At 40.7% G+C, this 23,978-nt stretch overlaps 2 protein-coding genes and 1 long non-coding RNA gene across 4 annotated transcripts; 1 reads left to right on the top strand and 2 right to left on the bottom strand.

Annotated features, from left to right (window-relative positions):
* Nucleotides 1–584: 584 nt before the first annotated feature.
* LOC125725040 (galectin-9-like) lies at nucleotides 585–10,702 on the bottom strand. Its single transcript, XM_049001592.1, has 9 exons — nucleotides 10,577–10,702; nucleotides 10,258–10,346; nucleotides 8,462–8,669; nucleotides 8,098–8,217; nucleotides 7,928–7,960; nucleotides 3,240–3,266; nucleotides 3,036–3,124; nucleotides 2,381–2,537; nucleotides 585–791 (listed from the first exon to the last, which is right to left on the bottom strand). Exons 1-9 carry the CDS (start codon nucleotides 10,610–10,612, stop codon nucleotides 645–647), a joined length of 906 nt encoding a protein of 301 aa, XP_048857549.1. The 5' UTR covers nucleotides 10,613–10,702; the 3' UTR covers nucleotides 585–644.
* Nucleotides 8,181–21,477, top strand: LOC125725044 (uncharacterized). Its single transcript, XR_007387290.1, has 3 exons — nucleotides 8,181–8,228; nucleotides 8,476–8,779; nucleotides 21,379–21,477. It is a non-coding gene; the product is annotated as an uncharacterized LOC125725044 (long non-coding RNA).
* LOC125725039 (galectin-9-like) lies at nucleotides 16,958–23,563 on the bottom strand. 2 transcript variants are annotated; one of them, XM_049001590.1, is made up of 11 exons: nucleotides 23,192–23,563; nucleotides 22,863–22,951; nucleotides 21,055–21,262; nucleotides 20,677–20,808; nucleotides 20,520–20,552; nucleotides 20,110–20,139; nucleotides 19,820–19,840; nucleotides 19,006–19,032; nucleotides 18,802–18,890; nucleotides 18,191–18,347; nucleotides 16,958–17,222 (listed from the first exon to the last, which is right to left on the bottom strand). In XM_049001590.1, exons 1-11 carry the CDS (start codon nucleotides 23,225–23,227, stop codon nucleotides 17,076–17,078), a joined length of 969 nt encoding a protein of 322 aa, XP_048857547.1. In that variant the 5' UTR covers nucleotides 23,228–23,563; the 3' UTR covers nucleotides 16,958–17,075. The 2 variants fall into 2 exon arrangements, with proteins under 2 accessions (XP_048857547.1, XP_048857548.1); XM_049001591.1 differs by having other exon boundaries at nucleotides 20,689–20,808; nucleotides 23,192–23,553.
* Between the last annotated feature and the right edge of the window lie 415 nt (nucleotides 23,564–23,978).

Below are 23,978 nucleotides of genomic sequence, written 5' to 3'. Positions count from 1 at the left end.
AATTCCGTTATATGCGAGTCCGCTATAACGGGATTTTACTGTATATAAAGTTTGATTTGGAGGTTTATAACCTATGGATTGTTTTATTTAAATATGTTACACCTGCTCTTGTTTGGTAAAGAAAATGTCAGATAAAGCTAGTTCCTGTACAGCCAACTTTAAGTAAATTGTTATTTGTATCTCTTCCCAGTCACTTTATTTTATTTTGAGACTTGTTTAAATGAGAGAAGATCTTGTAACTTAGTGGAGTTTGGAAATTAAGTCTATTAATTTTTTATTATGAAAGTAGATTGAAGAAAAATTTGTTTATGTTTGTATACGCTGTGAATTATAGTTCTTATAAAGAAAATCTGAATCGGCAAAAGTCTGTATCGGCAGGTCATACTTGCAAAAAAATCGGAATTGGCCAAAACGTTGCAGTCGGTGCATCACTAATTACAAAAATTTGGTTGTATTATGTATGAAAGAATTTAGCCAAAGCCTTCATTAAATATGAATCACTGCCGGTAAAGTTCGGTTAACGATGAAAAAGGAATTTCAACATCAATTTATTCATGGCCACATACAGGAAAAGTTGGCAAAAGTAGAAATAGATTGTTTTTTTATTAGTTTTATCATATAATCTGATAAGCGGCCTGCCTTCTTCAGGACGTTACTGAGGTCAAGGTCAGATTTCCATCCACATCCAAGATACTGATCTGCCGTAAATTCTGGTGGCGGTGGTTGAAGATGAATGCCTGTACGCCATTGACGATAATCCTGTACAAATTACTTTCACAAACGATAATCATCTGAAAAGAAAGAATGAGGCCTCAGAGAAGAAGCAGATATTTCAAGACAGAGAAGCAAAGTGTGACTAGCAACATGACTTCCAGAACATCGGAGGTTACTTGAGTTTATCGTATTTGTATATATCGTAATCATTGTTAGCTTTAATATCCATAACGACAGTCATCTATTCCGCCCATTTTTCCACACGGGCTCTTCCTGTACTGGGTTATGTTGAGTCTGGAGCCTATCCACTGAAAAACAGGACACAAGGGAGGAGATATCCTGAAAAGGGTGGCAGTCTATTGCAGGGCACGTGCACAATATTTGATCCAAAAACTCTCTCTGGTGGTGGGGGCAGCTAACATCGTATGGTGATTTGGATAAAGTGACGTGCACTTGATTTAGGAGGCGGGAAGTTTGCGAATTCTACAATTGGTGCAGAAGGCACACACAGGAAATAAAATTAATTTATTTGTTGTACACTGTTATAGCTTAAGTTTTTTTTTGACAAAAGGAAGTAAGGAAAGTGATGCAAGATTTCAGTAAATGGTTTATTCTAATATCGCTAATTGTGTGCTAGCATACTGTGCATTTACGGCTAGCGATTTATATTGTTTTAAATTGGTGAACTTGGTTATTAAATATATATGTGTTTTTCTGAGTTTTATTGGAGAGGCATTAAATATTTGTTATTGTAATATTTGTATTTGAAACTTTGTTTTCATGGTGTTCAAAGCAGAGGTGGAGATTTCAGATCCAGAGAGTACAAATCCAGACCAAGATTTTGTTTCAACAAACCAGTTGAGTACTCTGTGATGTGACTCTTTATACTCAACTGGTTCGTTGAAACAAAATCTTGGTTTAGATTTGAAAGCAAAGTTTCAAATACAAATATAGCAAGATACACTAACCATAGAATAGATCTTTGCAAACACCAGTATGAAGCATGGACTTGTTATGTGACCATTACACATAAGCCTTTTAGGCTTTAGGTCATTTGCGGTCACATCTCAAAAATCACAAAAAAAGGACTGAGGGAGTTTTGGAAATTTACTTTTTAAATGGAAAGAAAAATGTAGTACAGATGAAGTGAAAAAGACTAAATGCTCAAATAATTTTATCTACCAGCCCACAATATTTACTCATTTCATAATGATGCACTAAGGCTGACATTCAGGATGTCCAAGTCCAGTGTTTCCCATTCCGGTCCTCAGGGGAATCACAGACAGGCCACATTCTTGCTCGGTAGGAAGCCACATGCCTTAATTTTGCGTTCATGTAATTTTTACAGGCGCGTTTCATTGAAATTAAAGCATGGAGTGGCTTTTAAGTCTCATGAAAGTGTACGTTAAATATATGATCTGTGCAAAACATCTTTAATAAATCACTAACTTCTTACACAATTTATTTTTTCCAAATTTGCGTAGAAGATTAATGATGTGTTGTGTCCTGCATTGTGCCCTTTGCTGCTTAGGACAGGCTCCAGACTCTCCACGAACCTGTACTTGAGAAGCAGTTGGAAGATGTTTCCATATCCAACTACAGTACACTTGTGACACAAGAACTCCAGCAAATTCAATGGAAAAGGAGTAGAGGTGGTGTTTGTTACCGTGAACATCTGGCCTCGGCTGAAGGGCATGCCTCCGGAACGTTCCTCTGTGCCCCATCTGCCTTGCACCTGGTTGTTGCGCACCACTGTGTTCTCGTCAAAGCGGGGGCTGAAGTGCAAGGCGATCCCTGAGTTATAGCACAGGTTGACGTGGAACCTGTGTATAGATGTCAAGAAGACATTATTTTTTGTTATTTCTCCTGTCCTGTGTCTCCTTACCTCTAAACCCCAATGATCAGCAAGGGGACAAAGCACATGATTCAGAGAAGAAAACCTCTCATAAACTGATGGAATGACCTTAGGCTGAAAAAAATTGCTTTCAATGCATAAAGTAAAAAGTGACTGTCATCACCATTGTGTGCAAATAACTAATTAAATGCGTGAAGCTACATTCTGGCGTCACACACACCATGTGTGGGTCAGTGGTTTAGTATGCTGCACCTGTGATCAGAAGGGGATTGGTTCAAATCCCATCGTTGGCAGAGTGATTTCAGTGTTGGGCCCCTGAGCAAGACCCTTAACCCTCAATTGCTCCAGGAACCATATGATCTGGTTCTCAATTGTATGTTACTTTGGATAAACGATCTGCTAAATAAATCAAATGTAATATAAATAATCTGTGTCATACAAGTGTGAGGTCCTGCTTGCACCAGACCTTTTAGCGTCAGGATGGACCATGCCCTGGACGGTGATGTTCCTCCCTACACGAAGTCCACCACGTAAGATGGATTTGTACGGAATGACCTGGGTTCACAAAAAACAACTGGTGTCACCAGGACACTCTGGATATGCCCACTGTGATGTGAGCACCATGGCAACGATGATTATTAGATCGTAAATCGAGGGGGGGTGTACTTACATAGGAGGGAGAATATCTAGGCATAGCCTGTAAAATAAAGAGTTATGGCAACTTAAATTAAATCACAGTCATGTAGGAAGTCACCTACACCCCTGTAAGGGGATATTTTCTTAGCGACCTCTTCAAATGATCTGTAATGTCTGACAGAGTAACAAAAACATATCTGATTGTGGCCTCCTCCCAGTGGGACATGCCCGAAACACCTCACCAGGGAGGCGTCCAGGAGGCATCCTAAGTAGATGCCCGAGCCACCTCATTTAGCTCCTCTCAATGCGGAGGAGCAGCGACTCTAGTCTGAGTCTCTCCTCACCCTATCTCTTAGGAATAGCCCAGCCACCCTGCGGTGGAAACTCATTTCGGCCGCTTGTACTCGCGATCTTGTTCTTTCAGGCTCTACCCATAGCTCATGACCATAGGTGAGGGTTGGAATGTAGATCGCTCAGCTCCTTCTTCACCATAACAGACCGATGCAGTGCCTGCATCACTGCTGATGCCACACCGATCCGCCTGTCGATCTCCCGCTCCATCCTTCCCTCACTAGTGAACAAGATTCCGGGATACTTAAACTCCTCCTCTTGGGGAAGGACCTCCTCCCCAACCTGGAGAGAGCACTCCACCCTTTTCCAGCTGAAGACCATGGTCTTGGATTTGGAGGTGCTGATTTTCATCCCAGACGCTTCACACTCGGCTGCGAACTGCTCCAGTGAGAGCTGAAGGTCACAGTCTGATGAGGCCAACAGAACCACATCATCTGCAAAAAGCAGAGACCTAATCCTGAGGTCACCAAACCAGACACCATCAATGCCCTGGCAACCCTAGCGGAGTCCAACCCTCACCGGAAACGAGTCCGACTTACTGCCGACAATGACTAAGCTCTGACACTAGTTGTACAGGATCCGAATAGCCCTTATAAGGTAGCCCGGTACCCCATACTCCCAGAGCATTCCCCGCAGGACTCCCCAAGGGACGTGGTCCAATGTCTTCCCCAAGTCCACAAAACACATCTAGACTGGTTGTGCAAACTCCCACGCACCCTTCAGTACCCTGCCGAGAGTATTGAGCTGGTCCACTGTTCCACAGCCAGGACGAAAACCACACTGCCCCTCCTGAATCCAAGGTTTGACTATCCAACAGACCCTCCTCTTCAGCACCCCCGAATAGACCTTACCAGGGAGGCTGAGGAGTGTGATCTCCCTATAGTTGGAACACACCCTCCGGTCCCCTTTCTTGAAGAGGGGGACCACCACCCTGGTCTGCCAATCCAGAGGCACCGCCCCCAATGTCCACACGATGCTGCAGATGCATGTCAACCAAGACAGCCCCGCAACATCCAGAGCCTCGAGGAACTCATCCACTCCCGGGGCCTGGCTACCAAGGAGCTTTTTAACCACCTCAGCGACCTCCACCTCAGAGATAGGTGAATTCACCCCCAAGTCCCCAGACTCTACTTGCTCATTGGAAGGCGTGTCTGTGGGACTGAGGAGGTCTTCAAAGTACTCTTTCCACCGACCCACAACGAACCAAGCTGAGGTCAGCAGTGCACCATCCCCACCATAAACAGTGTTGATGCTGCTCCGCTTTCCCGCCCTGAGCTGCTGAATAGTGGATCACAATCTCCTTGAAGTCGTCTGGAAGTCGTTCCGCTTGGCCTGCCAGTACTCCTTAGCTGCCTCCGTAGGCCCACGGGCCAAAAAGGCCCAATAGGACTCCTTCTTCAGCTTGACGGCATCCGGTTCGAGGATTGCTGCCACAACAGGCACCGACCCCCACCCGAAGGTGATGGGAGGCTACCCTCTCGTCCACTGCGGTAAACCCCAATGAACAGGTGCCCAGCCAGGGGGCAATAAGTATGCCCACCCCTACTTTACAGTAATCTTTACAGGCATGTTTCACTGATATTAAAGCATGGAGTGGCTTGAAAGTGTGCGTTAAATATATGATCAGTGTGCAAAACATTTTTAATAAATCTTCTTACACAATGTATTTTTTCCGAATTTGCGTGGAACAGTAATCATGTCATGTCCTGCTTCCTCCCTGGAATGACTCTAACAAGCCAAACCTGGTGCTCGCTGGTCTCACCTCTCGTTCCCGCCCTCATGTTAACCACTCCCAGCTGCCTCCTGTCTGTTCCCTCATTAGTCCTGTATGTAAGTGCTTCCCGATCTTATGTTCCCCAGTTCCATCATTGCCATTCTGCCCCGCTGTTGTCTGTGCCCTGACTTGACTCTTGGGTTGCCTGTTGTTTTCCCTGCTAGGTTCTTTTGAGTTTGAATAAACCCCCTTTTGTTCTGGTCATCTCACCTGCTCCCCTGCCCTTCGTCTTAGTCTCATGACATGATGCGCACTTTGAAAACATTTCCATGCCATAAAAATCTGATATTAAACCTGTCTGATCTCCTCATTTCCACTCGGGCGTGGCTCTAAACTAGCCACGTCTGGAGCTCGTTAGTCTTACCTCTTGTTCATGCACTCCTATTAACCAGCCACAGCTGCCTTGTGTTTGCTCCTTTGTTACTCAGGTACATTAGCAGAAAATGCACAGTGACCATGACATGTACGCATACACGTTGTGAGTGTCAAGTATAAATAAGCTCTAACCTGTCAACATGAGTGAACCCGGCCTGTTTGTCTTAATAAACACCCCCTACGTGGGGTTTTGTTTGAACGCAGCCTGCATTTGAGTCGTGCCTTGTTTGATGAGGTGACAAGAATCTACGTTCAACAGCCTAGATAGTGGATAAGTTAATGGAAACAGTGTCAGAAATCACAGTCAGAAATTAAATCCCACTCTAGACCTGACTACTTTGCTCCTTTTACTTCACTTACTCCAAATTAGACATATAACTCAGCATATCAGACAAAACAGTGAACCTCTTTGTTTCTGCGGTTATTATTAAAAGCCAAAATATCATATAGTAACCAGTATATTGCATTTCAAACTGAACCCTTTAACCCTTAAAAAGAGAAGTATTAGCCTGCCCTCAGTATAGCATAGTACTGAAAACCCTTCAACATGGACATTTGTCCTGTGTTGATGCAGAATAAAAATGCATGTTTAAACTTAATGACACCTAAATACAGGCATTTTTACCGTGTCTAGAGTAAGGCTGTAGCTATGGAGTTACAACAAACAAACAACAAACAAATTTACTTTTGTATAGCGCATTATCACAACATTACATCGTCTCAAAGCGCTTTACAGCATCCTTACCCAAAGCCCCCAGTGATTAAGCCAAAGGTGACAGTGGCAAGGAAAAACTCCCAAGAAGGAAGAAACCTTGGGAGGGACCAGACTCAAAGGGGGAGCCCATCCTCTATTGGCCGGCAGAGACAGTCAAGTAGGAGAGATGGTTAAGTGCCAAGTCACACTGTCCCAATCATAAGATTTGAGAAATAACCGGAGAGCAGCGAGGTGATGGACAGTTATCATTGGGGGGGGGGGGGGGGCAATGCTGTAATTATAATATATATTGAGGGGGACATTGTGAGCACATTTGAATATTAGGGGGACATGTCCACAGCCAAACCGTGAACGATAAGCCATCTCGGACCTCTCATTTCTTTTATGACAAATGAATACAACATAAAAACAATCCCCTATGTGACAGATGACAACTCAGACAAATAAATTGTAAGCTGTCATCCTTTGGTAATTAAATTCAATTAAATCTGCAGCTAAAACAGTAAGACAACACCTTTCAAATTAGCGTTGTCTTTTCTGTGTGTTGAATTAAATAGTAATGCTAAATTTTGGTACCTAGCGGAAATGCACCATACTGTGGCTAAAATAGTAGACGGTTTTGTTGTTAATAATACAAACAGTTATTCATATTCATTAGAAGCAAACACAACTGTAGAGTTTCTTTAGTTCACTTTTTTGTATTTGCCTCTCCAATATGATTTCCCTCATTGTAAATGGTTCATTTTGTTTTTCATAGAGTTCTCTTCCCAGTTGCCCTAAGGCGTCTCATGACATCTAACGACAACACTGCAGATCGCCACAACACTCGTTCAGTTAGCATTGTTAGCGTGTGAATACTTATAGGAAAAGCTTCTGAAGGAGGAGAGTAAAAAAAAAGTGACAAAAACACATATCTTTTAAAAAGTCTTGTCAATGACACAACACATTAAAAAAACAGTTGTTAAAACAGTTTTAACAATAACATGCCCAAAAATTTCAAGAAAAGGCAGCGGTGAGCTGAACCAAAATGGTCATTTTTAAACCAATTAAACCAAGTTATGAAAGCATGTGAGTATTGCATGAAACCACTGCCTACGCATGATATGCCAGTTGTCTGCATGCTGCCATATGTGAAATTGCCCTTAAGTTTATACATTTGAGAATTATTAAAGTGCAAAAGTGTCAGGTCATCCACGACAACCAAAGCATTGACACTAAGTCAGGGATGCCCAAATCCAGTCCTAGAAGGGTGGAGCCCTGTGTAGCTTAGTTCGTTCCCTGTTCTATTATAAGTGATTCAGATCAAGAGCTGTGTGGTAATTAGCACAAGGAGCTGAATCAGGTGTGTTAAATGAGCGGAAACTCAAAAAATGTGCAGAGTTTGACACTTCTACTTAAAGTCAATCCTGACAATGCAGTATAAGTCATTTTCATTTTCTTGGGCAACATAAGTTAATCATTTTGATTGTGTGCGTTTTCGGTAACCTCATTCCAGGTTGACACATACAGGAAGTCCATCCCGTGGTGGTGTACATGGAGCCTGCAGAGGGAAAAAATACCATTAATGTTTAATGTCACGCAACAAAACTAATTTCTTTTCAGATCCTACAAATTCATTCAAAGTGTGGCTAGTCTTGTTTTCGTAGTTTTCAGGTTGCCACCTGCCTGTTGGCTCACCATGGGATTTTGGAAGCTGACGGAGGACAGCCGAACTGCACCATCCACTGTGACGGTGTCCACTTGACCAAAGGCCATGCGGTGATTATATTCCATGAAGTGGATGCCATTGGCCAACAACTGAGGATGAAGTAATTTCACTAATTACAGTTGACCTTGAAGTCAATTTATTTGACATAAAATAAAACTAATATCAGTACTTTAAGGCATTTTTTGATGGGGCATAAAATATGCATATAATAGGAATGATCCTTTACTCCCCCCATATCAATTAAAATCGGCTATAAGACAGTAAACAGATTAAATAATTATATGATCTATTCTATATGTGATGGTAATGAGAGCGGTGTTTCATTCTTCTGACCTTGTATTTTTCAGGATTGACCATGATAACCAGATTGAATGTGGAGCCCCGATGGAAAGGGGCCTCGTACTTTCGCACCTCTGCGCCCCACGCTGAGTTCTTGCAGGTGTTCAGGACCATGTATGAGGGACGATTATCAAACCTCACGTTGATGTGAAGCGCTACGTCCGCTCCGGCCCTATCCCCACACTGCAAATTCACATGGAACCTGGCGGAAAGGACAAGATCCAGATGAGAGATTTTATACGCATTTCAGAGGACACGAAGCCATCCCCCCCGCATAGCTTTACGACTTGTGTTAGTACAGGGTTTCTGCAGGTTTCATCAAATTAAACTGAAGACTTAAGACCAGGGGGAGGCATGGTGGTGCAGTGGTTGCATGTTCTCCCTATGTCGTCGTGGGGTTTTCTCCGGGTACTCCGGTTTCCCCCCACAGTCCAAAGACATGCTGAGGCTAATTGGAGTTGCTAAATTGCCCATAGGAATGCATGTGAGAGTAAATGGTGTGTGAGTGTGCCCTCCGATGGGCTGGCCCCCCATCCTGGGTTGTTCCCTGCCTCGTGCCTATTGCTTCCGGGATAGGCTCTGGACCCCCCGCGACCCAGTAGGATAAGCAGTTTATAAAATGGATGGACTTAAGACCATTTTAAAACCATTGTGATTGCAATTTAAGACCTATTTCACATCCATGCTGGCAAAAAGTATGAAGGATGTTAAGGAAGGGTCCCGGAATTCCTTGCAAAGTAAATTTATTTATTCACATTCATCATAAACATTAAGTTATTTATTAATTATTATCATTGCTGAGGAGATAGCCCACACCATATCGCAACACTAACTGGACGTGCTCCGATAAAACTCTGACTGGGCTACACAGTTAATGTTTAGCAAGTAGTAGTTATTGGGTCCATGTTGGCTTCGTTAAAGTGTAATAAATATTTTTTTCCTCAAAAGACATCTAAAAGCGAGACTTACGTTAATGCAGCTTCATAAAAGTACAGTAGTCCCCCCGTATCCACGGGTGATGCGTGCTTAAGACAACGGATAACCGAAACCGTAGATAACAGAAAACTACCCGCGGACCCCATATACAGCGTGATAGTCGTGTAGCTTTCGTACTTATGGTAAAGCTGAACTGATAAATACAGCAAGACATTACCACGCAGTAATAATAAAGTACATTATTATATGCATACATATATAATAATTATGTACACATTTGTATATTATTATATAGTGCTGTACAGTGCGGCTCTGGTTCGAATGAAAGGGATTCTAACGTATTAGACTAATTCTCAAGAGACAATACAGCAATAAAAAATAACATGCATCAAGGCGTGACGGAGCAATGAAAGTGCTTTTTAAGCTCCCCAAAAGGACAATGAAAAACGTAGGCAACTTGCGCATTATGCAACGAAAAATAATGCATCAGGTATAATTACCCATAAATAACTTGTAATAGTGAAAAAAATGTTTATAAATATCTTAGCCTATTGTGGCGTAGTCTACTCAGCGGCTTACAGACTGTACTCGCGTAGAGCGCGATTTTAAACTTATGATCGCTTATACTGCAATACTTTTTTTCCGACAGCAGTAAACTGTAGCGGCATTCGTGATTTTAGTTAATAATAAAGTCAGTTTCTAAGACCTGTCAAAAACGTTGGCCTATGTCATTTTAAGGGCTAAAATTGTAAATATTGGATTTCAGACTTTTTAACGATTTAAAAGATAGCGGAAACCCTGTACTAGTATAGAACCCGGTTTAGACTTAAATCAAGTTAAATTAAGTCCAGAACCTCTTCGCATCGTATTTAATTCTTCCGGTAATGGTGATCGTTTTCCAATCTTGAAGTCCACCATCAATAGAAGCGGTGAAGGGGACATCCTGTGGAAATACGTGATGATATATTTATTACGATGAGTTAAGGATGGCATATGATATGTTCAACATCGGATGCTGTAATTGGCATAGTCAAAATGTAAAGTTAAAAGCTGTGAATTCACATTGTCTAACATTAAAATTCTGAATTAAATGCAATGTGAGATCATATTTTGCTCATCACTTTACATCCGTTAAATAGCATGTTTTCTAAAGCCTTATGTAATTTTACTTACCGGGTTAATAATCGGTGGCTGGCTGTGACACGACATCGTTTGTATAACAGCTGCTCAAGTGATACAGGTTTAAACGCAACTTATCCTAAGGCTATACCTCACTTCTGCTTCCTTAAGAGGGTTTCGTTTTCCTGGACTTACCTGCGTAGTGGGGAGGCGCACCCCCTTTGAATTTTGGCTCTGTATGTGCTACGTAAATGAAACTTGCTCAGATAGTACACTTCTCCACACAGAGTGTACTGTTCAAAACATTTTGTGATATAATAACCAGAGACAAAGATACAGGAGGTGCCATTACTGGAGGGGAGGCGTGATGGTGAAACAAAGAGGAAAGATGTATTGCAGTAAATGGGCAGAGACTGGAAAGGAAAGGACCATTAGGGATAACAGACGGGAGGACTGCCAACCAAGGAGGACAGAAGCAACAGGCAGATACGATGTCAGTGACCGGACTGGGGCTGACGAGACAAACAGGTACTTAAACACAAGGACCAACGAGGGGTAACAAGCAACAGGCGTGGCTCATCAGGGCCATACCAGCGAACAATTTCCGCGAACCTTCCCAGGATCACTTAAGCGAACGTTCCGCTAACGTAATTCAGTAAAGTTTTCTTAACGTTCCCGGAACGTTTGTTTTTGAGAAACTGTATGGTTCGCGGAACGTTCTCCAAACATTCGTATGACATTCTCCAAAGTTCGCGGTAAATATACAAAATGTATATTAAAATGTGGCATCGCCTAGTTTTTTTCTTATTATTCTTTATATCCTACCGGGTTTCCTCACAGCGCAGCAATTACAGGATATTTAATGGTCTGCACTGGCCTGCCTGCCAGTATAGCATGGGCGTCGCTGCCATTAAATCTGAGGGGACGTGTCCGTTTGGACCCCCCCACATTTCACATAAAATATTAGTTTTATGCCAGTGTCCCCCCTGCAGTACAGCAACCACATATTGTTCAAAGTACGGTCCATGTAACGTTTATCAGTTTAATTTTCCTACCTGATACGTGGAGTTCAAATATCCAAAGTTGGCATTGTAAAATTACTGCCCCTGGACTCAAATAATTCAATATTCTCTCCCCAATTCCCGACGAGGATTAGTAAAACACCGAACTAGCCTACCAAAATTATCAAAAGTCCTAAATAATCCCAAAAATATACAAATGCAAAAACTTATATAGTTCTGATAATTCGTTATAACTAAATATCAGAAACAGAAATTAAACATTAGCTTGTTCAAATGTTTTTATTATACAACATATGTATGATACATTTGTATATTTATAATGATGGATACCAAAATACATTTAAAATAAGTTAGCAAAATCACACTGTAAAGAAATGGATGGGGCCGAGGGGTCACTGCAGCCAAAATGAACATTTCAAGTACCCCGGCCCTAATAGATGTAATCTCACTCTAAAGTCTAAACATTCGATGAAACTTGCGAACCCTACGTGTCATAATATTTTTTCCAGTATTATAACATTAACATTTTTCAATGGTCATGAATGACTAAATGTAAGTGCAGAAAACATCATGTTGAAGCTCACTGCTCCGAGTTAATTAGAGTTTCGGGGTATTACATATATAATTCTCTCAGAAATCCTGTCAGGTTAGCGTAGCTAGTTTACGTTGAAAGTCAAATACGCGAATCAAATAGTAAAAAAAAGCCTTAGAAATCCTGTCAGATTAGTGCGTGTAATGGTAAAACTATTACATGAAATCTTCTCAGAAATCATTTCATATAATATGACAAACATAGTTAGACATTTTATACAACATTTACATCACCTGTCTCTAAGCCGCTGCTTCCCCAGACGACGAGTAACGTTCGCGAGCGCGTTACTCAAATCTGGCGCTCTATCAGGGACCAATCGATTAAGTTCATGGGTCAAGTACTGATGGAATACCCGGATGGGCTCTCGTTCTTTGGATTTAATAGAGTACACGCTAGAAACAATTTCAATGGGCAGTCAAATTTAGAGATCAGTGTTGATAGCCACACCACAGCACACAGTGCACAACAAAATGTGTCTTCTGCATTTAACCCATATGCCCTAAAGGTTATTTTATGGTTCTATAAGAAATAACCTCAAGGGAACATTCACAGAACGTTCGTAAAAGGATACAAAAAAATTACCTTAGTAGAGGCTTCAGGAAACATTCCCTAAAGGTTCTCCCAAGGTTCCACAAAATGTGCCCTTTAGAGAATGTTCTTGGAACGTTCGAAAAAAAGGTTACAAAAACGTAACCTTAATAGAACCTTCAGGAAACGTTCCCTAAAGGTTTTCCCAAGGTTCCACAAAATATGACCTTTAGAGAACGTTCTAGGGACGTTCGTAAAAGGTCACATTTTGTGTAACCTTTTTAGAATGTTCTCTAAAGGTCAGAACCTTCAGGGAACCTTTAGGAAACGATTCCTGAACGTTCTGTGTTTGCTGGGATGTTAGGGAGGAGCCAGGAGGGTCAGGTGTGAAGGACGTGACAAGTGGAGTGTATAATAAAGCAAGAAGTTAAACAATATTTGTGTACGTTGTAATTAAATAAAAAAATTTGGCAGCATATATTATCTCAAATATTTAATAAATGCTTACCTTCGTGTTAGACCCTGACAGAGCAATTTTGCTTTGAATAATAATATCATTGTATAACCATGACGCTGATTTTTACGCAACTGCACATATGGTCGCATGAGTTACTCTAGTGCAGGGGTCACCAACATGGTGCCCCCAAGGACCACATGAGTCGCCCGCTTTAAAAAAAAAATCACAACTCACCTTAAGCAGCGTCTAAAATGTTGTTTTAACCTGTTGCTCTTCTAGGGCCCTATGATTTCCAGGATACGGAAAACAAGGACGGAATCGCAGAATTCAATAAATAAAATGGAATCCGTTGTAAAACGCGGGATGTCGTATAATTCGCTGATATAAGTGTGTGGGCAAAGCAAAGCAATGGTTTCTAATAAATTTTGGGCGCTGCAGCCCCCTGTGTGTTACCTGTTGAGGCGGGACTCAGCTTTCCACACAAACTCACAGACAAACACCTAAGTCCTCAAAATATTACGGAATTCGACTCTTAGTGCTAAGTATAGAGCAGAACAATACCCAAACGGTTTTTATGAATCGGAAGAACAACTGTTTCGTACGTTTTGCCAGCACACGATAGACTGGACCCGCAAAAAATACACGTGACGACCATTTACAGACAAAGACTGACATCAGAAACAGAGACAAGAGGCAAACTAGCGCGAACCGCTCACTCTAGCAAAGTCTAGGTCATGCAAACAAATCAGCCGAAACAAGACGTGAGTTTACTGAAGATTTTGATGCTGTGTGCCAAGTCAGACATTCCTTTAGAAAAAATGAAAAAGCTACGTCCGTTGTTGGTCTAGCACTGTAAACAAGGAGGACTGCTGCCAGAACACGAGAGTAGCCTCCCTCAAGCCCACTTACCCCGTGTGTTCCAGCAGCATATGGAGGCTGTGTGACAGAAGCTTCAAGGGAAAAAAAATATCAGTCGTTGTCGACGAAACTACCGATGCAAGAGACTCTAGCGTTCTGAACATCGTCATTGCTGAGCGAATTAAGTAGATAGCATTCACACCAGTAAATTAAAGTACAATATACTTATAAGAATGTAATGCAAATTACATGCATTACAATATTGCAATGCGTTTGTTAGTCATGCCAGTATGTAAAAATATGCATATTTCTTGTGAAATATTTTTTGTAAAAATGAACTGTATCGGAATGACTAATAATTAGTAGGTGATTACTGGTGATTATCCATTGTTATTCTGATGCTAATTAAAATAAAGTAAACTAAAAATTTCTTCTTATCTCTCTTATTTGGTCAGGTTTTGAAAGCCAGTACTTTCTAGTGGATGTTATTTTCATGGACCGATGCAACTACTCACGCTTTGCCCAAGCAGTAATAGGCTTCCTCCACAACAAACTGGACTTTCAAGGGGCACTGGGCTGCATGGTGATTACAACTGCATCGCCAACAGTGGTTGTTACTCTTAATCCAGGTTGCCTTCCGCTCTCTGGTCAACTGTGTGAAACTGTCACATCCATTGAGAAAGTGACTCTCTTTATTACAATAAGGGCTGTATGACTGTGGCTTCCCTTGTCAACTGCTGGTGGGTGACTTCGCCTCTAAATTATGTTTGCTACTGTCCTCTGCCTTCTCAGTACTCACCAGGAAGGTAGTTAATTTATTGGGGGTTTTGGCATCCCAGTGGCCATCCCTCTTCCTACATGCACAAGTACTTAGACGTGCACTGTCACCCTGAACCTGAAGCTCATACTCTAAGCAACGCTTATAAACACTGTGGGCTGTCGGTCAGGACTGTGACGACATACTGGACTTAGTAGGAAGAGTCAGACACCATTGTCCAGTCCTTAGTTATTTACTTGCAGTGGGATTATACGTAGAACCCAGGAACATAGGTACGTATGCAAACTTTATTCAGTAGATGTTTTTCTCATAGTAACATAGACCTGAGAAGGTAGGGTTGGGCCGTTGAATACAAATTTTCTTGTAGTACCAAAAGTTCAGTACCTGATGTGGTGGAAAAACACCCTGAGTATATCTGTTTCTCAGAGGCCAGCAGAGCCTCTGAAATGTTTATCAGAGGACTCTATAACTTGTCAGACTGTGTAGCTGTTGTCATCCTTGATAAAGAACTGTAATGGAGATTGCAGGTATTGATAGATATCATTGTAGCAGGTAGATTACCTGCTACAACTGAACTAGCTTTTCCTCACCTATTGTGCATGTTTTTAATTAGTTTGTATAATGAGGCCATTTTGGAGCAATTTGAATGTGTGCTGGGTGGTGGGCTGACTGCTTACACTGGCCTCTTGAGCCGGCTCTTTCTGGCGCCTGGAATCCAGTGTCGTAATTTGGCTGCTGAGGTGCAATGTGAGTCATGGGTCCGTAAACTTGTCCCCAGTGCTCTCTGCTTCCTGGTTGTTCCTAGACAGGTGGCTATGTACTCCACCGGGGTACCAGAGCCCCTATATTTGTTGCTGGATTGTCGACTGCTAAGAGATTCAGATGTGAGAAAATGAGGGATGAGCAGAGGGATTTAGAAGTCAGGACTGGCCACTGCTGTTTTGCTCCTGCTCGCTTCTATACTCCTGTTCGTTGTCACCTCCATGTTTGTCTCTCTGTAATGTAATAAAAATCGCCCAATAGGTGGAGCTATAACTCAAAATAACGTATAACTCGTAAACCATTGGACATAAAAAGATTAAATTTTGCATTAGCGTTCACAGTCATGGTCCCAACAGATCAAATAACAACAGTTCATCTACTCATCAAACATGGCTGACAACAGCCAGTCAAACTTCAGCAAGTTATAACTACCCTTGTACATGACTAAGAATGAAATATTCATCGTGTTCTTATTTTATGCTTTCCTTAGTTTCCTTGAATTTATGTAATATTTATATAATATCTGTACTGATTTGCTTGTGTAATATGTTATATGTCCATCATGTGTGCAGGTGTCAAGTCAAGTTCCTAGTATATTTCACCAAGTATGTTAAACAAAGTGATTCTGATTCTTAAATCTGTTGATGCAGTATTCCTTCCACTACCCAGGCCAGAAATAAGACAAAGGTATAATAATAGTAATAATTACGTGCAGGACCGGATTAAAAAAAAAATCTAATTAATTAGAAGCTTTGTAATTAATTAATCTAAATTAATCACATTTCAATATTTGACACGCGAAATATGAAATTTAAGTTTGGTTGATGAATGAATCGATATACATAAACTTAAGCTTCAAAATCTTGTTTATTTTCCCATCAAAATTTCCCCCAGCGAAATTCCGTTATATGTGAGTCCGCTATAATGGGATTTTACTGTATATAAAGTTTTATTTGGAGGTTTATAACCTATGGATTGTTTTATTTAAATATGTTACACCTGCTCTTGTTTGGTACAGACAATGTCAGATAAAGTTGGCTGTACAGCAACTAGCTTTAAGTAAATTGTTATTTGTATCTCTTCTCAATCACTTTATTTTATTTTGAGACCTGTTTCAAATGAGAGAAGATCCTGTAACTTAGGCGAGTTTGGAAATTAAGTCTATTAATTTTTTATTATGAAAGTAAAATTTTGCATTGAAGAAAAATTTGTTTATGTTTGTATTTGCTGTGAATTATAGTTCTTATAAAGAAAATGTGAATCGGCAAAAGTCTGTATCGGCAGGTCACACTTGCAAAAAAAATCGGAATCAGCCAAGACGTTGCAGTCGGTGCATCACTAATTACAAAAATTTGGTTGTATTATGTATGAAAGAATTTAGCCAAAGCCTTCACTAAATATGAATCACTGCCGGTAAAGTTCGGTTAACGACGAAAAAGGAATTTCAACATCAATTTATTCATGGCCACATACAGGAAAAGTTGGCAGAATTAGAAATATATTAGATTGTTTTTTTATTAGTTTTATCATATAATCTGATAAGCGGCCTGCCTTCTTCAGAACGTTACTGAGGTCAAGGTCAGATTTCCATCCACATCCAAGACACTGATCTGCCGTAAATTCTGGTGGCGGTGGTTGAAGGTGAATGCCTGTACGCCATTGACGATAATCCTGTACAAGTGACTTTCACAAATGATAATCATCTGAAAAGAAAGAATGAGGCCTCAGAGAAGAAGCAGATATTTGAAGACAGAGAAGCAAAGTGTGACTAGCAACATGACTTCCAGAACATTGGAGGTTACTTGAGTTTATCGTATTTAAATCATTGTTAGCTTTAATATCCATAACGACAGTCATCTATTCCGCCCATTTTTCCCACACGGGCTCTTCCTGTACTGGGTTATGTTGAGTCTGGAGCCTATCCACTGAAAAACAGGACACAAGGGAGGAGATATCCTGAAAAGGGTGGCAGTCTATTGCAGGGCACGTGCACAATATTTGATCCAAAAACTCCCTCTGGTAGTGGGGGCAGCTAACATCGTATGGTGATTTGGATAACGTGACGTGCACTTGATTTAGGAGGTGGGAAGTTCACGAATTCTACAATTGGTCCAGAAGGCACACACAGGAAATAAAATTAATTTATTTGTTGTACACTGTTACAGCTTTATTTTTTTTAAAGTCACTCTGTGACTGACTATACTCAACTGGTTTTTTGAAACAAAATCTTGGTCTGGATTTGTACTGTTTGGACCTGAAATCTCCACCTCTGCTTGGAACACCATGAAAACAAAGTTTCAAATACAAATATTCCAAGATACACTAACCATAGAATAAATACTTTGCAAACACCAGTATCAAGCATGGACTCATTATGTGACCATTGCAGTTAAAGTGGGGAGCAGAGTACCTGGAGGAAATCCACAGTGACACAAGGAAAACATACAAACTGACACATGTAGAGTAAGTGTGTAATTCTGTGTGCTCTGTGTTCACATCCAGGATGTACCCCTGCATTGTGCCCTTTGTTGCCTAGGACAGACTCCAGACTCTCCACGAACCTGTACTTGAGAAGCAGTTGGTAGATGCTTCAATATCCAACCACAGTACACTTGTGACACAAGAACTCCAGCAAATTCGATGGAAAAGGAGTAGAGGTGGTGTTTGTTACCGTGAACATCTGGCCTCGGCTGAAGGGCATGCCTCCGGAACGTTCCTCCGTGCCCCATCTGCCTTGCACCTGGTTGTTGCGCACCACCATATTCTCGTCAAAGCGGGGATTCAAGTGCAAGGCGATCCCTGAGCCATAGCTCAGGTTTACGTGGAACCTGTGACCAGATGTCAAGAAGACATTATTTTTTGTTATTTCTCCTGTCCTGTGTCTCCTTACCTCTAAACCCCAATGATCAGCAAGGGGACAAAGCACATGATTCAGAGAACAAAACCTCTCAAACTGATGGAATGACCTCAGGCTGAAAAAAAATTGCTTTCAATGCATAAAGTGAAAAGTGACTGTCATCACCATTGTGTGCAAATAACTAATTAAATGTGTGAAGCTACATTCTGGTGTAACACACACCATGGGGCTGTGTGTGGTTCAGTGGTTTAGTATGCTGATTTCAGTGTTGGGCCCCTGAGCAAGACCCTTAACCCTCAATTGCTCCAGGAACCATCTGATCTGGTTCTCAATTGTATGTCACTGGATAAATGACCTGCTAAATAAATCAAACGCAATATAAATGATCTGTGTCATACAGGTGTGAGATCCTGCTTGCACCAGACCTTTTAGCATCAGGATGGACCACGCCCTGGATGGTGATGTTCCTCCCTACATGTAGTCCACCACGTATGGTGGTCTTGTACGGAATAACCTGGGTGCACAAAAAACAATTGGTGTCACCAGGACAGTCTGGCCACACCCACTGTGATGTGAACACCACGGCAACGACAGTTATTGGATCGTAAATCGAGGGGGGGTGTACTTACATAGGAGGGAGAATATCTAGGCCTGGTCTGTAAAATAAAGAGTTACGGCAACAATATTAAATTAAATCACCGTGAGGTAGGAAGCTACCTACTTCCCTGTAGGGGGATATTCTCTTAGCAAACATATATGATTGTGGCCTTTCTTCCCAAGAAGAAATACTGACAAGACACCGTTGCAAAAAAAAAAGTACCCTTGAAATGTTGTTATGGGGGGACCAAAGACATAATTATAAAATATACATTGAGGGGGACATTGTTAGCATATCTGAATATTGGGGGGGGGGGGGGGTAACGTGTCCCCATAATGTATATTATAATTACGCCCTTGGTCTAGAGGGCAAAAAATGTCATGTCAACATGAATTCTGTCTCACGGTTTATACCCTGACAGCATTCTATAACATGCCGGCATCAGTAAGGATCTGATACCACTGGAGACATACGATTCCAATGGATTGAAAATCTTGGAACCGGTTTTCAAGTGGAACCTGTTTTCGAATCTGGAGTGAAGCCACATACCTGCCATGCCAACATTAAAAACTGCAATGAAGTGTTGCATTTTTTCGGGAATTAGGAAATATGCCTACGCCATGAACCAAATGCAATCCCGGATTGTTGGATTTCTTTTATGAGAAACGAGTACAACATAAAAACAATCCCCTATGTGACAGATGACAACTCAGACAAATAAAAAAAATTGTAAGCTAACTGTCATCCTTTGGTAACTAGATTCAATTAAACCTGCAACTAAAATGGTAAGAGAACACCTTTCAAATTACCCAAATTAAACAGTAATGCTAATTTTTGGTACCTACCGGAAATGCACCATACTGTGGCTGAAATAGTAAAGAAAGTCATTTTGTTAATAATACAAACAGTTATTCATATTCATTAGAAGCAAACACAACCGTAGAGTTTCTTTAGTTCACTTTTTTTGTATTTGCCTCTCCACTATGATTCCCCTCGTTGTAAATGGTTCATTTCAGTTTGTTTTTCATGGAGTTCTCTTCCCGGTTGCCCTCAGGCGTCTCATGACATCTAACGACAGCACTGCAGATCGCCGCAGCACTCCTTCAGTTAGCATTGTTAGCGTGTGAATACTTACAGGAAAGGCCTGTGGAGGAGGACAGCAAGACTAAAAGAGAGGGAGAAGAAAATGCAACTATTAAATAAGTCTGGTCAATGGCAGAAACACAAACTCTGAAAATAAAACCATTTTAACAATAACATGCCCAAAAAAAAAGTTTCAAAATTTCAGAAAAGGCAGCGGTGAGCTGAACCAAAACAGTAATTTTTAAACCAAGTTATGAAAGCATGTGAGTATTGCATGAAACCACTGCCTACGCATGATATGCCAGTTGTCTGCATGCTGCCATATGTGAAATTGCCCTTAAGTTTATACATTTGAGAATTACTAAAGTGCAAAAGTGTCAGGTGATCCACGACAACCAAAGCATAAGTTAATCATTTTGATTGTGTGCGTTTTCGGTAAATTCATTCCAAGTTGACACATACAGGAAATGCTTGCCGTGGTCGCATATATGGAGCCTGCAAAGGGAAAAAATACCATTAATGTTTAATGTCACGCAACAAAGCTAATTTCTTTTCAGATCCTACAAATTCATTCAATGTGCGGCTAGTCTTGTTTCGTAGTTTTCAGGTTGCCACCTGCCTGTTGGCTCACCATGGGATTTTGGAAGCTGATGGAGGCCAGCTCCACTCCACCATCCACTGTGACGGTGTCCACTTGACCGAAGGGGATGCGGTGATTAAATTCCATGAAGTGGTCGCCATTGGCCAACAACTGAGGATGAAGTAGTTACACTAATTACAGTTGACCTCTAGGTCTATTTGTTTGATTTCATGAAATAAAACTAATATCAGTACTTTAAGGCATTTTTTGATGGGGCATAAAATATGCATATAATAGGAATGATCCTTTACTCCTCGCATATTAATTCAAATCGGCTATAAGACAGTAAACAGATTAATAATTATATGATATATTCAATATGTGATGGTAATGAGAGCGGTGTTTCATTCTTCTGACCTTGTATTTGTCACGATTGACCACGATAGTCAGCGTGAATGTGGAGCCCCGAGGGAAAGGAGCCTCGTACTTTCGCTCCTCTGCGCCCCACGCTGAGTTCCTGTAAGTGTTCAGGACCACGAATGTGGGATGATTATCAAACCTCGGGTTGATGTGAAGCGCTACGTCTGCTCCAGCTCTCGCCCCGCACTGCAAATTCACATGGAACCTGGCGGAAAGGACAAGATCCAGAAATGAGATTTTATGTGCATCTCAGAGGACACGATCCCCCCCCCCCCCCCCCAGCATAGCTATACGACTTGTGTTAGTACAGGGTTTCTGCAGGTTTCAACAAATTAAACTGAAGACTTAAGACCATTTTAAAACCATTGTGATTGCAATTTAAGACCTATTTCACATCCATGCTGGCAAAAAGTATGAAGGATGTTAAGGAAGAGTCCCGGAATTACTCGCATATGGGGCGCCGTTTGTAAAGATAGCAAACATTTTTGTACTTGCCACTTTTTCAACATTTAGTGCAATTTTCTGACATTTAGCTACAAGTCAATGGTGTTGTGGATCATCAGGTTTTTTTGCTGTGTAAATTATGTTCAAAATTGTTCATCATATGTAAATATAAATGGCTTGTCTATATATAAATATTAAATGTAAATGTTAAATATAAATGTTAAATGTAAATATAAATATAAATGTTAAATATAAAACTTAAATGTAAATATAAATGTTAAATATAAATGTTAAATGTAAATGTAAATATAAATGTTAAATATAAATGTTAAATGTAAATGTAAATATAAATGTTAAATATAAAACTTAAATATAAATATAAATGTTAAATGTTAAATATAAATGTTAAATGTAAATATAAATATAAATGTTAAATATAAATGTTAAATGTAGACTCTAAATGTTGAGAACGTATGCAAATTAGCCACGCCCATTTGAGTAAAATGGGCGGTACCGACGAGAGCGCAGATTAGGGCTGATGCGGGACAATATGGCGAAAATACATTCATAGCTTCCCGATGTCACAGTGGAAGGTGTACATGATGTTGCTCCCGGCTGTGTAGCAATACCATGTAACGCAGCGCGAACAACTGCCAAAACTGCACATTCTATGGCCTCTAAGTGAGCGGAATTCGCCATATTGTCCCGCATCAGCCCTAATCTGCGCTCTCGTCGGTACCGCCCATTTTACTCAATAAAGTACATTATTATATGCATACATATATAATAATTATGTACACATTTGTATATTATTATATAGTGCTGTACAGTGCGGCTCTGGTTCGAATGAAAGGGATTCTAACGTATTAGACTAATTCTCAAGAGACAATACAGCAATAAAAAATAACATGCATCAAGGCGTGACGGAGCAATGAAAGTGCTTTTTACGCTCCCCAAAAGGACAATGAAAAACGTAGGCAACTTGCACATTATGCAAAGAAAAATAATGCATCAGGTATAATTACCCATACATAACTTGTAATAGGGAAAAAATGTTTGTAAATATCTTAGCCTACTCAGCGGCTTACAGGCTGTACTCGCGTAGAGCGCGATTAATAAACTTACTGCAATACTTTTTTCCGACAGCAGTAAACTGTAGATAGCTATAGTGGGATTCGTGATTTTAGTTAAAAATCCAGTCAATTTCTAAGACCTGTCAAAATCGTTGGCCTATGTCATTTTAAGGGCTAAAATTCAGATTATTGGATTTCAGACTTCTTAACGACTTGAAAGATAGCGGAAACCCTGTACTAATATAGAACCCGGTTTAGATTTAAATCATGTCAAATTAAGTCCTGAACCTCTTCGCATTTTGTTTGACTTTTCCAGTAATGGTGATCGTTTTCCCAGGTTGAAGTCCACCTTGAATAGAACCGGTGAAGGGGACAGTCTGTGGAAATACGTGATGATATATTTAATATGATGCGTTAAGGATGACATATGATATGTTTAGCATCGGATGCTGTAATTGGCATAGTCAAGATGTAAAGTTAAAAGCCGTGAATTCACATTGTCTAACATTAAAATACCGAATTAAAAGCAAAGTGAAAACTACGGAGATCATATTTTGCCCATTACTATACATCCGTTAAATAGCATGTTTTCTAAAGCCATATGTAATTTTACTTACTGGGTTAAAAAACGGTTGCTGGTTGTGACACGCCATCGTTTGTATAACAGCTGCTCAAGTGATACAGGTTTAAACGCAACTTATCCTAAGGCTATACCTCACTTCTGCTTCCTTAAGTTTCGTTTTCCTGGACTTGCCTGCGTAGTGGTCTCGTGACGTAAGGAACTATAGGACTGGAGGGGAGGCGTGGTGGTGGAACGAAGAGGAAAGATGTATTGCTGTAAATGGGCAGAGACTGGAAAGGAAAGGACCACGAGGGATCACAGACGGGAGGACTGCCAACCAAGGAGGACAGAAACAACAGGCAGATACGATGTCAATGACCGGACTGGGGCTGACGAGACAAACAGGTACTTAAACACAAGTACCAACGAGGGGTAACAAGCAACAGGCGTGGCTCATCAGGGCCATGTTAGGGAGGAGCCAAGAGGGTCATGTGCAAAGGACGTGACAAGTGGTTTGTATAATAAAGCAACAAAGTTAAACAATATTTGTGTACCTTGGAATTAAATTGAAATTTCCGGCAGCATACCGCATCTTACGTAATTTTTGATGCAGTATTCCTTCCACTACCCAGGCCAGAAATTAGACACAGGTCTAAATATAGTAATAATAATTATAATAACTATAATAACCATAGTAATAATAATTACTTTTATTTGTATAGCACCTTTCATACAGACATGTAGCCCAAAGTGCTTTACAGAAATTATAAAATAAGTTTAAGATAAAGAGACAATAGAAGTAAAATGACATCAGGAAGACTTAGAACAAAAGTACATGAATG

This window comes from Brienomyrus brachyistius, unplaced genomic scaffold (genome assembly GCF_023856365.1).
Source record: "Brienomyrus brachyistius isolate T26 unplaced genomic scaffold, BBRACH_0.4 scaffold59, whole genome shotgun sequence".
NCBI lineage: Eukaryota > Metazoa > Chordata > Actinopteri > Osteoglossiformes > Mormyridae > Brienomyrus > Brienomyrus brachyistius.
Note: the sequence above shows the minus strand (reverse complement) of the source record. Positions and strands in the feature narration are given on the sequence as shown.

Coding starts and splice junctions, on each gene's coding strand:
- LOC125725040 (XM_049001592.1), bottom strand. CDS start 10,612: ATGTCGTGTCACAGCCAGCCACCGATTATTAACCCG. Junction 2,538..3,035: donor GTCCATCCTGACGCTAAAAG/GTCTGGTGCAAG, acceptor ATCTATACACAG/GTTCCACGTCAACCTGTGCT. Junction 792..2,380: donor GCCGAGGCCAGATGTTCACG/GTAACAAACACC, acceptor CTTTCTTTTCAG/ATGATTATCGTTTGTGAAAG.
- LOC125725039 (XM_049001590.1), bottom strand. CDS start 23,227: ATGGCGTGTCACAACCAGCAACCGTTTTTTAACCCA. Junction 20,553..20,676: donor ATCCCATGGTGAGCCAACAG/GCAGGTGGCAAC, acceptor TTCCCTTTGCAG/GCTCCATATATGCGACCACG. Junction 18,891..19,005: donor CTAGATATTCTCCCTCCTAT/GTAAGTACACCC, acceptor TTGTGCACCCAG/GTTATTCCGTACAAGACCAC.